The following is a 14,735-nucleotide window of genomic DNA, read 5'->3' as shown; positions in this document are numbered from 1 at the left end:
CTTACCTGCGTGCACGTAAGCTTTTACTTGCTTAGCAATGCCTTTACCTGCCTGTACCCTTTATTTTAAGCAATGCTCTAACCATGTTTTACTCTCTTTTTAGCTGTGCTTATTACCTGCTTTCAGGTAAGCTTGTGCTAATATTAGTAATAATGCCCTTGCCTTCTTGCATGGTTAGCTTTTCCTCACTTTGGTAATGCTCCTATCTGCTTGTAAGTACGTCATATCTTACTTTAGCAATGCCCTAAGTGTCTGCATGAAAGCTTTAGCAAGCACTCCTGCTAGCTGCTAGCAGCTAAGCTTTTATTCCCTTCCACGTTGGTCTCTCCTGCTTTCAGATTCAGGAGGCTTTGATCCCTTTGTCCAGTAATGGCACCGTCCACTGTCCACCATTCTCTGGCCCAGCTGGTGAACAGTGATTGGCATTTCAATGAGCGAGGAACACCACAAACTTATATTTTACAATGCAAAAAGAAAAAAGAAAAATTTCATGCAAGGATTTTCTAGCTTTCGAGCATCAGCGGTTTTAGCATTTTATTTCCAGATTTCTGGAGGTGTTGGCTTTGTAGACTTATGTATACAAGACCATGCAAGCCAACTGATCCGATTCAGGTCGGAGACTCGCGGTTTTTAAAGCAAAACATGGTTTTATTTTAGCTGTCTCCCACCTGAGATTTCCTCTCCCCCAATAGAAGTCGATAAAGAATACACATTCTCCTGGTTTTGTTTCCCAAACTCCCCACTTTCCCATTTTAAAATGTTACCCGTGATTGGGGTGCACATTTACTATTCTAACAGCGCCGGGTCCCTGATACTTGGGTAGATGATACAGCCGACCAAAGCACATATAAGTGCACTTTCAGGATGCACTCGCCTGAAAATACTAAACCGAGCTTGTCCCTTTCCCGCCTGTCCATTACACTGTGTACGAGTGTATTGAGGATGGCTCCGCCCTTACTTTCAGTGCTGTAACCCTGAGGTCTTCATACTGAGCAGCACTGAAGCTGAGCCCTGCTGGGCCCGAGAGCCTTAGGAGCCAAAGTCCATGCCTTTGAGCATCTCACTAGCAGCTGATGAGGTACCACTATCTCCTGCACTACTGGTTGGAGACACATGTTCTCAGGTGCTTCTCAACCGCTTTTACATTTCTGGATTGTAGATATGTGTATCTGTCTTGTCTTTCTTTCTCTCTACCTCTCTGCTTTCTCTGTCTTTCTTTTTCTTCCTATTCCTCCTCTGTTTCAACTTTTTGCCTATCTTTATGACCTTTCATCTCCATTTCTCTCTCCTCCGTCTACCTGTCCCTTTCTACGATTCCCTGGCTCTGTATACCTGACTCCTTCCTTTCATTTTGTTCACTCTCCTTTCTTTTTCTCATGCTTCTCTGCCCTCCTTGCCTCCATGGTCTGTTGCCTTTCTCTCCTGTTCTTTCTCCTGCCTTCACTACTTCTCTTTTTCCACTTCCTCCTTTTTCATCTGTAACGAAATGTGTGTTTTATTAGAAAAGAATCTTACACTCTTAATGATGTTAAACATGATTTCACTGTCTTTCCTTTTCAGTGCAGCATGGTGCAAAGGTCGTGTTTTGTGCAAAAGGTAAGTGCCCCAATCAGTGTCTCCTAATCACGCGTGCGTTCTCAGATCCTCCAATAATGCCATCCCTTTGTTATAAGGGGTGCCTAGTGTTGTTACCGTATTCTCATATATAGTATTTAACATTCCCTTTATTTTTATTGAATATAGATCTACACTTTTAAAAGTATGTTTCCATTTTTATATAATTGGTTTAGTCCGTTTCTGAACAGTCCCAGTTTTTTTGGTGATAATGAAACTCTGAGGTATTTTGTTGGGTTCTTGGAGCTGCCAGTGCTTAGTGGCCAGTTCCCTGTGCGGTTCCGCTGTTTACAACTGGTATTTCAGAGACACTGTATTAATGTACTCTGATAGGCTATGGCGCCATTTTGCTCCTTTTGGAGACCTATCTATCTCATGGGGAGAAGGACAAGGAGCCTTAACTCAGCTAGAGCTATGGGTCCCTCTGCCATCTCAGATGGCTGTCAAAGGTGAACATAATTCAGGTGCAGTAGGTCCTTCACACTGGCAGGGCCTGCAGTTCACAGAATGTTTTCTGTATTTACCAACGGAATTCCAAGTTCTGCTAAATTGTGAATGTACCCTGAGTGTATCACTGCCCATTGTAATGTTAGTGGCATCTCTGAATCTAGTGAGATGACTGTGCCCTTCTGACTGGACCATTAAGAAAAGAGTCTACCCACCGGTGCATGGCTTGGTAGCCAAACATGTCGGACGCGTGAGCCTGGAGCTTCGCATCACCCCATCAGTTCTCCTGTTAATTACCAGGGCTGGGGCACGCCTGGTCAGCCAACGAGGATGGAAGAGCTTTCTGTACCAGGACAATGGATTTAAACAATTTCATTGTTCTATAGGAAGCCAGTGGAGGACCTCCAGATGTCAGCACATATATGTTTTCGGGGGGGGTGGGGGAGGTTAAGAAGCAACTAGGCTGCCATGTTTTGTACCACCTGGAGTCTGCCTAGGAGGTACTTGGAAAGACCTAGGTAGAGCATTACAGTAATCCAATTTAGAGGTTATTAGCGCTTGGATTACCATTCTCTTGGAACACTCGGAGAAATGGGGCAGGAATTATTTCAACATCCGTAGCATCTCAAAGAAAGAACCTATCAGGGCCTGGATCTGTGGTTGAAAGCAAAGGGCACTATCACATTTGATGCCTAAGTTCTTTATTGAGCTGTACTGAGGGCCCAGAGTGGTGGTGGGTTTTGACCTAATGGACAGGTCTCTGCTGATCTTGATCCTACATGTCCACATTTCTGTTCCCTTTTCCCTCAGTACCGTTTCTCCAGTGGGTGGTGAATATGACCCATCAGGCCTTTGAAGTAACCAGTGCGTCTGCCAGAGGTTACCAGCTCCTCCGACTCTTCGAGCCAGGGTTTGCATCTCTGAAGAATCTGTTCCTTTTTGTGGTGTTGATACATATTCTGCATGGACTAGTTTAAAGAGCCCAAGGAGAAGCTTCAGTTGTACAATAAGCCTGCATGCCTTGATCATGCAGTTGAAGCACTTCAGGGGTTTTGGTTTATCACCAGTTGACAATGGCTCAGTTACCAAGCGTGCAGGCTCCCAAAGGAGCTTGAGGTCCTATGGTGAAGTGGGCTGATGAGATGTTTACTGGAAGGGCCATGCATGAGTTGCTTGTGGACAGGAAATGTGGTTTCAATGGTATGGCCAGTGAGACTTGGACTTAGGTTATCTGCTGAATGCGCGCATAGGGGTACTTGCCTAACAGGGTTCAGTGAAGGGCCTTCTGGGAGATAGAAGTGTGCGGAGCAGAGATAAAGATAGGTGATAATATTCCCATTTATCTCCAGTTATATCATTTATCTAATGACATTACTGTGCATGATGGGAGTGCTGAGTGTTATTCTGCACACAGTTTATCCTTAATTCGTCTCTACTTTAATGATATTACAAATGCCTGTTTAGTAATACAATTCCATTATTGTAGCTCCTTCCATCCTTCACTGATGAAGGTCTTTTTCCCATCTTGCAGAAGAGGCTGCCAAGGAGCTGGAGGCAGAGCTGATGCCCTCAGGCCAGGGAAACTTTTTGTATGTCCGCTGCGATGTCACTAGAGAGGAGGATATAAAGGTAGGTCATTGCCACGACTCTTCCAGTGTCTCATCCATCAAGTCATACTTATCTACCTTTACCCCATGATTTTGAATCTTTAGCATTACAAATCCCTACAACAAAGCTACCAACGCTTACACAGATTGGCTTGAGACAGCGTATAAAAAATTGGTGCCAATAAAAAGGTGGACTCCTAAGAGCGCCATTCATTCGGCCATTTGGTACTCAGACCAGCTTAAATTTCAGAAATTGGCCTGTAAAAAGCGTGAACGGCCTGGCGGAGAGGGTACGGTAGCGACGATAAAGTGACCTATAAATACGATCTTAAACACTATAAAGATCTATTGATGGAAAACAAAAAAAAATCTTTTTTGAATGAAACCCTCCAAGCAAAATCTAATTCCAAAGAACTTTTTATAACTGTGAAAAGGTTAACCTCTCCACACATATTAAAAAGGCTAGTAGTCCTGAACTATGTGATAAATTGGTCACCTTTTTTCAACAAAAGGTGGAGGCCATATTTTCCACATTTACTCCCGAGTTGAAAGACTCTGATCCTCACTCGGTGAGTGCTACCCAGGCTGTTCTCAATGATGGATCAGTTCTTGATCATTTTACCCCTCTAGGATTGAAGAAACTGCAAAACTTATGTCCTCTGTATGCTCAGGCTCCCCTACTGACCCTGTCCAGTCCCGGTACGTAAATCCATTCCTGAAGTAATCTGCTTGGTGCTTAATCCTTTGATTAACAACATTTGTACTTCCGGGAGCTTCCCTAAAGTTTGGAAGAAGGCTTCAATTCTGCCCTCTTTTAAAAAAAACTACCTTAGACCCTACTGACCCGGGTAACTATCGAGACTCCCCTTGCCCGCAAAAATCATTGAAAAGTCAATGCTCAGCTCAGTAGTTTTCTTCACAGCAACAATGTACTTGATCCTACCCAATGCGGGATTCACAGCTGAACATAGTACAGAATCAGCTTTAATTAAATCTTGTGAGGAGGTAAGGGAGGCTCTAGGCTGTAGTGGGAAGGCTATACTAATAATGTTAGATCTATCAGCAACCTTCAATACGGTCCATCACAAAGTTTTGATGGACCGGTTGTCGGAGGTGGGGGTAAGAAAAGTTGCCTGGAAATTCCTTCACTCCCTCCTATCGGATAGATCTCAAACCGTCGACTTGGACAACAATAAGTCTCAGCCTTTTAGCTTGCCTTGTGGGGTGCCCCAGGGGTCGTCACTGAGCCCTACGCTCTTTAATATCTATGTGATATCCCTGGCAGCCTTGATAAGATCGTTTAGTTTTCAGCTGACTTTTTACGCCGACGACACTCAGATTGTGCTATCCTTCAAAGACAGTCAGGTAAAAGAAACAGGAGCTTGTTTTCATGACTGCATGAGGGCTATTCCACGCTGGATGTCGGCAAATTGTTTAAAACTGAACGCCAACAAAACTGAGGTGATTGTTTTTGGCAACAACCCTCATGTCTGGACCCCAGACTGGTGGCCAACAGATATGGGAAACCATTGTGTTCCCACCCCCAAAGTAAAAAACTTAGGAGTAACCGTCGACAATAGACTCACTTTCTGTGATCACATTAGCTCAGTAGTATCCTCCTGTTTCCTGATTCTGCGAACTTTAAGGAAAATAAAACCCTATCTCTCGGACATCAATTTCAGGATGGTTGTCACAGTTCTTGTAATGTTACGCTTGGACTACTGCAATAGCATCTTCCAGAATACCCCAAAACAACTTCTCAACAGGCTTCAGATAGTCCAAAATGCAGCTGCTAGACTTCTGTCCGGCATACCTAAATTTGTTTTGGTCCGAGGAGAACTAACTCGGTTACATTGACTCCTGGTGAAACAAAGGGTTCGTTTTAAGGCCCTTTGTATACCCTTTAAGGCCCTTAATGGTATCAGCCCGACCATCTGAGGCAAAGGTTCAAATGGTACACCCCCATTAGAACCCTACCATCCTTGGGAGCTAAATATGTTCAAATACCCACCTTCAAAAAAACCAGCTGGGGAGGAAAGAGTTTTGTTACCTGCACATCCAAGGCTTGCCGTTTCACCGGAGGAATGCTGATAATCTTCTCTCCTTCAGAAGGGGTTTCATGACCTGGTTGTTCTCTCATTAACCGCGTCGACCATCGTGTAGGCTGAACTTAGCTCCAGGACAACCAAGCGTAATCGCGCGCTTCTTATAAATTTAATTAATATAACATAACATAACAAATGCTGAGACAGAGCCTTTTTAAGGCATGAGCATAATGGGCACTTGCCAGCCCCCCACCTTACAATGGGCCCCAATCCAGATTGAGCCAGAAACCCCACAATTTCCACCACAATGACAGCTATCAAATTTGCAACAATCTGTTTATTATGCAGAGGGCATGCTCGCATCACAGAAGCTTTGTGTGCGTGTCCAGTCTGCCCATACGTACCCCTTGTGCTGGAAGGCAAAGTTAAAATGATCATGTATCTGATGTATCTCTCCGTACTTAACCTCGCCTCTTCTACCTCACTCCTCTCAATTTAATTCCCCCTGTACATCTTTATACTTCTACTCCATAATTCCCCTATGTTTACCTCGCCTTTCTCAATACACCTTTCTATCATATTAAAGGAATGTGAGAATAAAACATGTTCTTGGTGCCCAGTGAAATTTTTCATTGTACACACAACAACGTTATGGTCAGTGTCACTCTAATTGGAAATCAGACTGTCATCCACAAATTTCCATAGGGAGAATGTAGTCGATCCTGGCGGAGCAGTTTATTCAATTGTAAGTGTGGGCTGCAGGGGGATCAGACCTAGTGTCTCCTTTGCATGCCTTTAACCCTTAGGGTAATGTAAGGGGAGGCAGATGTTATGCAGCTGCAGACCACCTTTTTACAGGCGGAGTATCAAGAAGTGGGAATCCTCCACTCCCTCCTTCCAAGTCCTCTTCCTAGTTAAGCAAATAACCATCACCTCCCATGAGCTCAAAGGTGGTGTTAAAATCCCCTGCTATAATCTTATTGTCATGAGATGTAAATGTTTCTCTATGCGTCCAAATTGCTTCACGGTAGGGTTTTTTTCTGCAACCTTTTACCCCCCCCCCCATTTATATACATTATACAAATAAACGTCCAGGTTATTCAACCCAATTATTTTAATTCACTGTATGTCTAGAGATGGAACATACACAGAGCTCGATGTTGTGTTCAGAGCGATATAACTCTGTATCATCAACTCTCCTGAGGGGGGCGCCCCTTCCCACTGGAGGTTGCTGGTACAATGAAGTTAACATTGTCTGGTCTATGCATAGAATTCAAACTCCAGGACTTCTGTAGCGTACAGATACCAAACTGATCCCATGAGCACCTCCCAATCTTCATCACCCAGTTTGGAAGGTAGCCCTGCAATATTCCATGATCTAATACTCAGATTAGGTACAGGTCTAGACTGGCGATTGTTTGAGGATCCATCTACGCCTCAAGACAGATTTACGAAAGTAACACCATCCATATCACAAGCAGGTGTATGGTGGACACAGGCTATGTCTAGTGGAGGGTCCTTAACGCTAGTTGCTGGAAGGGGAGGGGGAAGTCAACCAATGACAACCCCGATATACTACCAGATCGTGTAACACCCGGATGCTGAATTTGAACCGTAGGAGTGTACTGTTTGGGAGAATTTTCTTCCACTCCAAACCTACCATCCCCTCGGCTAATTCTTGGTTTTTTAATCTTAGCTCAATACAGTCCACAGGGGCCCGTAAAGAGACTGGGTCCTGAGATCTTTTGGCATGCATGATATCTGACCTGATTAGAGTAGCATTTCCTAGCATGTCTTATATAATGAATAAACTTGTTAATCATTCCTCACCCTCTTTTGCCCATTCTGCAAGCTTTGATCAGGTAGACAGTATGGTGTTTCTTGCCACCCTCGTCCAAATCCCCACTCCGACCAACCCCTCTGCTTCTCTGTAGTGGCTATGTGACTACTTCTTGACCATTCCCTTTGGCTCTTCTCTTTTAGAGTTCTTTCTTTTGTAGGTTCATACCTCCTACCTAAACCTGATGGTACGGTCTGGAGAGGGCCCCATGGGATGGATTGTCCATCGACTTAAACAGGCACTCTGGGCAGCAGCTGTCTAGTTCCTACGTATTGATCTCCACTTTTGTTTTGTTCTGCTATCAGTGCAGTGTCGCTAATGTTTTGGATTACAGTGACAGATTGCCCGCTCTGGGTCATTTTTAGATTTTTCAGCTTCTCAACCTCCCCTCTACAGATGCCAGCTGTGGCCGCAGCTCCATTCCCTCATCCTGCAAGCTCTTAATCCGTGTGATGACGCTATACATATCCACCCCATTATTCGAACCATCCAATACATTTGCTACTAACCAACCCCCGTAATCCTTCCCCGCTGCACAGGCTGCCCTCTCAACCTTCTCAACAACCCCCTCTGTGGTAACATTCTGCTGGGGGTCGGTAAATACTGCAAACCTATTGGAGTAAACAATAACTGGCTCCAAAGGGACAGACCCATGACAAGCACGATTATTACAGGGAAGACTGTCCGCAGACGCACCCTCTGTCAGTTTTGGATGAATAATCTTTGCTTTTTGGAACAAGGGGTGTAGTCTGCTGGGCAGTTCTCCACTTAGATGCAAAGATCGGAGCTAGTTTTCCATCAACTTTACTTTGTTTTGCACCAGTACCCCCCCTGATACCCCCTACCCCTAGAAGAGACCCAAACTCTTCGATGAGGGCGTCAATATCGTCCAGAGACACGATAGTTGTAGAATTGCAGTCCGCAACCTAGGGGGCAGTTTTTGAACTTTTATTCCATTTCCCAGGAAGCGATTCTGTTGCTTTACATTTTCAGTTGTTAGCAGTTCAAAGAAACTCTGGGTGAGAAGGGTCACCAAATACCCTTCTGAGATGGTTTTGCAAGGCAATAGGAAGCCTGTCTGCGACGTATAGCTCCGTGACCAGGACCAAGGAGGGTGGTCATGCCCCGCCTCTTCCTGACGCTGACGCTGGGGCGAGGCAGCACTTAATAATAACTGTGTCTCCCGGGGGTCCGGGGTCCGAGAGTTGGGAATATCCTGCGTGCTTTTATGTCTCTGAGACACCCGTCATCAATGGCTGCAGCAGTGAGTGAAACCACACTATGCTCTTAGACAGGGGCTCTCAGTACATTTCTAGGTTCTAGCACTCTATTTGCACTGGTCTGGGCAACCATCAAGCTCTAATCAAGTTACCATCACAATCCAATGGAAAGACTAAGCGGATCAACCATAGTCTTGAACAGTAGCTAAGATGTTTCTGCAATGCCTCTCAAAACAACTAAGCAAAATTGTTTCCCTCAGCAGAGTTCTCGTATAACAACTCTGTTCACTCTGCTACCAAGGTTTCACCATTCTATTGTATGCAGTGCTTCCATCCACGTTTCTTTCCATCTACTCCATTATCCACTCCTCTTGAACCTGCTGTTGCTGATTTCCTAGAATACTTGACTCTAAAAGGAAAAGTGACTGTCTGGAATGTACAAGATTCTAAAACTGCTATGAAGGCTAGCCTAGAACAGATAGATTAAGAAGACCGGTCCCAAACTTTAAGGTAGGAGAGAAGGTTTGACTGTCTTATAGGTTCTTGCGCACCGAAAATTGCCAGTCCAGTCTTGTCCTCAATTTTTTTTGTTCCTTTTTTAATAACCACACAAATCAATAATGTAACATTTAGGCCCTGTTGCTCTGTCTTTAACTCTTGGGTGATTCACCCTACTTGTCATGTCTTTCAAGATGAAGCCTTTTGTGCCTGATCCTTTTTGTCCGAGTTCTCCTCCCACTTCAGTTATGGTCAGGGCCGGCTTTAGCGCTGATGGCGCCCGGCGCGACATTCTTTTTTGGCACCCACTTTCCCCCATCCCCTGACCTCCTCTTCGGATTCCCTCACTACCACCCAGCAAAAGCACTCATCATCTCCTCTCTCACATATATGTCATTTATTGTAAAGTGCTGGTTAAGGCTGGCTTTACCAATCCACTCAGTTGTTCACATAAAATACAGATCTGTTTTGTGCAGCAGGCATATTAACCCCCTACACTACTTCATGGCGAGTCAAAACCGCCACTACACAAAATTCTGATCTCAATCTCTACCAGGAACATTAATCACAAGAGTTATCTTTATATTTGTATTGCTGCTTGAAAGCTGGACCACAAGGAATTCCACAGCAGGTGCTTTTAAATCATAAATTATTGCTGAGGTGAGTGCCCCCTTCCAGGTAAGCACCCGGTGCAGCTGCACCGGTCCCACCACGCCTAAAGCTGGCCCTGGTTATGGTAGACGGAGAACCAGAGTGCGAAGTTGGTAAGTTCCGGGATTACTGGATTTTTAGAGAACGCTTACATTGTTTTGTTCCCTTAAAAGGCTATCCTGCTAGTGAGCGTTCAAGGGTTGCTGCCCTTTCAGTCTAGGACCCCTAGGTTGATTTGTCAATTTTTTCTGGCCTTTCCTTAGAAGCCTGGTGCCTCGAGAAGGGGTGTAATGTTGTGATAGTTACGTTGTGCAATCCTGCTCTTCCCGGGTCTCAGGAAACACTGCATGAATTCTTAAGCTGTGGTCTGCAACTTTCATTCTCGTGGAGCTGCCTTCCCTCATGCTCGGGGTCTCCTGGTTGCCTCTTCTTGCTTCTCCAGCTCCAAAATGGTAACCACCTGCATAGGGGTTTGCAGCTGCCTCAACTAGATTCAGGTTTTTGTTCCTGTGTTTTTCCCCTTTTCCATCATGGTTGTTTCTTTCTTGATTCCTTTCTGGTTTTCCCAATCCTTTGTGTTTCCTGTATTGTGATGTTTGATGTAATTTCCTTTTTCTCTTCTTTTTTTATATAAAGGCTTTATTCTGGTTGGAGGGTGTATCAGGACAAAGATGTGTTCATTCGCTTGTTTCCTTGCATTTCCACTTGCTGATCCTGACTTCATGATCCTGGGGAATTCCACTATCCCATTCCAGATTTCTATTTTTCTTCAATCCTTTGAAATCTTCATCCAACAAGGAAGTTTTCTTTAATGCCTTTGACTTTTGACTCGTGTGAAGATGTCCGCTTTCAAGGGTACTTGCCGACCACATATTCCAGGATGTAGTGACACTGTGGTATTTGGAAATATTCGTTCATGTATCGGACAACGGAAGGCCCAGATTAGGGGCAAGCGTCCAGATCTGGAGCTAGGGGCTGTTGAGGGAGTTGTGGGCAGTACTGAGGCATGAAAGAGCTTGCAACATTAAGGCCATTTCCTCAAACTTTGCGTAGGATGCTTGGTATGCTGTACTACTAGACAGCTGAGTCAGCACAACTTCTCTGAGTATGAACCACAGCTGTTATAGTTACAACTAACATGCTTGCAATAGGACATCCCTATTGACCCTTCTTATTGGCCCTCTCTACTACATAATTGTAGTCATCTGACCATTTCTGAAGCCAACAAAATTCTCTCATGTCTATACATTTGCAAACACACTGAGCAATAATATTCACAGTTAATGTAGTATAAAATTCACCCCTTACATTTGCACATCTTAACTGGTGTGGTTTGTCAATAGTCTAATTATTAATAATCTGCATTCCAAAGAAGATGGCAACAGAAAGAGGTGTCAAGAGGCAGACGCAGATTAGAGAGATGTGGTTTTAGGAAGACTGACCAGTTTGATGAGGAGGCTGCGTCCAGGTTTCTTTTGCTAACAAATGATGCACTCTGTGTGACAAGCCATCCAGTCCCTAACAAAAGACCACATAAAGTTGCACCTAATAACCTCAAGACAGCTCATGGAGACTGAGGAAGCAGTAGTCAGGAAGCAGCACAAGTGCATATTTTAGAAAGGGCATGGATGGCAGTATGAGGGAAGAGAAACATGGAATAACAAATTCACTGATTTGGGAGTAAAGTAGCTTTACGGTACATGATCTCATTTTGCTGACATATCTCATATCACCTCTGAAGTTAAGTGAGTCATGCTACGGCCACTTTTGATGCATGTTAGAAAGTGCCTAATCAATTATAACTGGGAGCATGTTCCAAGATAATCCACAAATAAGGGTTTAGCTTCCAATTTAAGGAGCCCTGATGAGTGTGGCAATAGTGCAATGGAAAGAAAACTCAAGACTACATGAGGAACTTAATTAGGCAACTATTCTTAGTTTCCCTTCCACAGAACTAGACTATACTGACCCAATTAAAGTCACCTAATTAAGTGAAGCAAGATTCACTCAAGTAAGTCATCTAGTTCTAAAACCTCAGTATAAATCATCATCTATAACATTCTATGCAGACTCCTCAAATGATCCACACCTTGAACTCACCTTAAGTCAAAGTTCGGACTTACAGTCTGCTACCTAGCCAAACCTTAACCTCCAAAGACATGAAAGGCCATTGAATTGAATGGCACCTGTGTTTTTGTCAATCCCTAGTAAAAGTAGGGCAGTTGTCTCAACAGACAACTTCGATTGTCAAGTGCCTGCTGTAAGCATTGAGAAAATGTCGTACTTAACGTTATATTATGAAATGCGCTCAAAGTTTCAAATGATGAGATCCCAGAAGGGCTCTATAGCAGATCTCGGGCTCCACTGAAGGCTAAGGATGGACCATGAGTGGTCCGATGGAGTGATCTCAGAAGCCGAAGGCAAATTAACATCACAGAATGGGAGCCACAAAATGACTGCATAATAGTTGGCTGGGCGGTGGCAAATCTTAACACTGTATGGTGCAGCACAGATTTGGTAATGAGAATCTCACACTTGCCCCAAAGGCCACGAAGTTGAAGCATGTTGCACAATGCAACTACGAAAGGGCAACCTTGCTTTTGATGGCGGAAGAAAACACATAATTGTCTTCTGAGTCTGAATGTTTTATGTCAGTCACTTGAGGTCACTCTTTGTGTGTGTGTTTGCTTGCTTGGCAAGTGCCACACTTATGTTTATTATGATTTCACAATACATTACACTGAATGGGCATTGAACTTTGGACTTCAGCTTTTTTCTCTATAAAAAAGTTAAAATATACGTTTATAAGGGGGCAGGGGCATTCTCAGAGTGGCTCTTAACTAATCCGACAGTGTGAGAGTTTTGTCCATCACATGTTAACTGCCTAGAAGTCAAGTTATGTAAAGAGTCATCTTGTCTTCGCTTGCAAACCAGATTACATAAACGTCAGATATGAAATCTATACCCAGAAAGAAAACTAATTGATGTTGCCATGTGTTGCCTACGTGGAGCTAAATATTAAGTTAAATTAAAAGTCGAGCAAAAAGGTATGACACTTTTACCCATAGCTCTTAAGTACATTTTACCCACATTCTACACAAAGTACCTGCTTTCGTTTAAGTAGTCGAGGTTTCATGCCTCAGTTTCTTAAACAATGCTTGTTAAAAAGTCTTCCCATATAGGAGTTGGCTGTTTTGACTGAACTGTCAATATCTCTGCACTTTTCAGGACATTTATTGAAAGTTTGTGTATGTTGGTCTCAGTGGACATAAAACATGAGCATGGAATACAATAAAAGTCTCTGGTGGTATCTCAGAAATGTGAAGGGTATTCACTTTATGTGCTACTACTCATGATGAGTCTTCTGTGTAGAGTTTTCCCACTTCTCCCACTTTCGGTGAGAAAAGCCCTGGTTCAGGCACCGGCGATCAGCCGCTTAGACTATTATAATGCTCTTTTAGCCACTGCTAGTGAGGCTCTACTCTACAAACTTCAAGTGGTCCAGAAAACCCCAACCCACCTGGTCCAGGATATGCCGGCCAGAACTGCCTCTCTCCCCCTCTCCCCCTCTTGAGCTCACTCCATTGGCTTTCTATATGCAAGAGAATCACATTCAAGATCTGTTGTGTAGTACACAAATCACCGAATGGCAGAAGACCTAGTAAGCTAACAGAAAAACTCATTCTGTACCTGCTGAGCAGGTCTTTGCGATTTGGTGTGAAATCTTTTCTCACTATACCTCGCTTTAGGAAAACACGCTTCGTGGGTAAAACCTTCTCTTACCTGACCCTCATTTACTGGAATCATCCACCCTTTCACCTTCGGAAGTGCACGGATTACCTTCACTTTAGGAAACTTCTCAAAACTAATACCGCTTGCCTGCGGTTCACTGTAGTGCGGAGTTGCCCCTTCCGTGGTGATTCATGCCCTTTACAAATTATATTAACATAACATAACATGAAAAAATACATTTGTGTTGAGATCTGGTCTCGAATTCTGAAAAAATACACTAAGACGTGACCTCTCATTGTCCTTAATGTTATAACATCTTTCACGTTTATTGCCCATGACCAGCAAGCTTGTTTCAACTTTGTCTTTTCTGTCTTGGTGGAGGGTAAAGGTAGACACATTTACCTTTTACTAAACTAAGCATTTTAATTAGTTTCATTGTGGAAAACCTGCCACACATCCACTGTAAGCTGGCTCCATTGACAGACTTGTAAAGCCAGACTGCAAGGGATGTGCAGTACTGCCAACCACTGTTCTGAATTATGCACACTAGTTCTGTTACAGTTACTGAGGTCTTCAGAACCACCTAAGTCTTCCCTCTTACCTTCTACAGAGACTCATCGAGATGACAGTGGAGCGGTATGGAAAGATTGACTGCCTCATCAACAATGCCGGATGGCGTAAGCACTGTTTCGATGCAATACACACGACTTTTGGTGTATGGGCACCGCCAGTCAGCCAGCACCACTTCTGTCTAACACCTTGCGAGGGAATTATGTTCATGTATCCATATGTATATTTGTCTGTAGTTGTATGTAGACCAGAAGCTGTGTGCTACTAAGCCTCTCATCACATAAAGTGTAATAGAAAATGTTTGTATATACAACAGGAGTAAAAAGAGGCACAGGAAAGTGATTAGGGGCAACATCCAGAGCATCACCAAAATTGCTATTCATCTCTTAGCGGGCTGTGGAGGATCCAATTGCGTCTCTGGCCTGATCTATGAGGAGACCCACTGTGTGCTCAAGGTTTTTCTGAAGAATGTGATTCCGGACGCCGTCACCTACACCGAGTATGCCAAGAA

The 14,735-nt window shown here is 43.8% G+C and overlaps 1 protein-coding gene across 1 annotated transcript in view; it reads left to right on the top strand.

Moving 5' to 3' along the window:
- Positions 1-14,735, top strand: part of HSD17B14 (hydroxysteroid 17-beta dehydrogenase 14) — a 69,468-nt gene that overhangs the window by 27,374 nt on the left and 27,359 nt on the right. The window contains exons 2-4 of the mRNA XM_086930335.1: positions 1,561-1,596; positions 3,593-3,690; positions 14,265-14,331. Of these exons, the coding sequence (XP_086786461.1) occupies positions 1,561-1,596; positions 3,593-3,690; positions 14,265-14,331 (201 nt within the window). The remainder of the gene's footprint in view (positions 1-1,560; positions 1,597-3,592; positions 3,691-14,264; positions 14,332-14,735) is intronic.

Source organism: Lissotriton vulgaris, chromosome 7 (assembly GCF_964263255.1).
Source record: "Lissotriton vulgaris chromosome 7, aLisVul1.2, whole genome shotgun sequence".
NCBI classification, from domain to species: domain Eukaryota; kingdom Metazoa; phylum Chordata; class Amphibia; order Caudata; family Salamandridae; genus Lissotriton; species Lissotriton vulgaris.
Note: the sequence above shows the minus strand (reverse complement) of the source record. Positions and strands in the feature narration are given on the sequence as shown.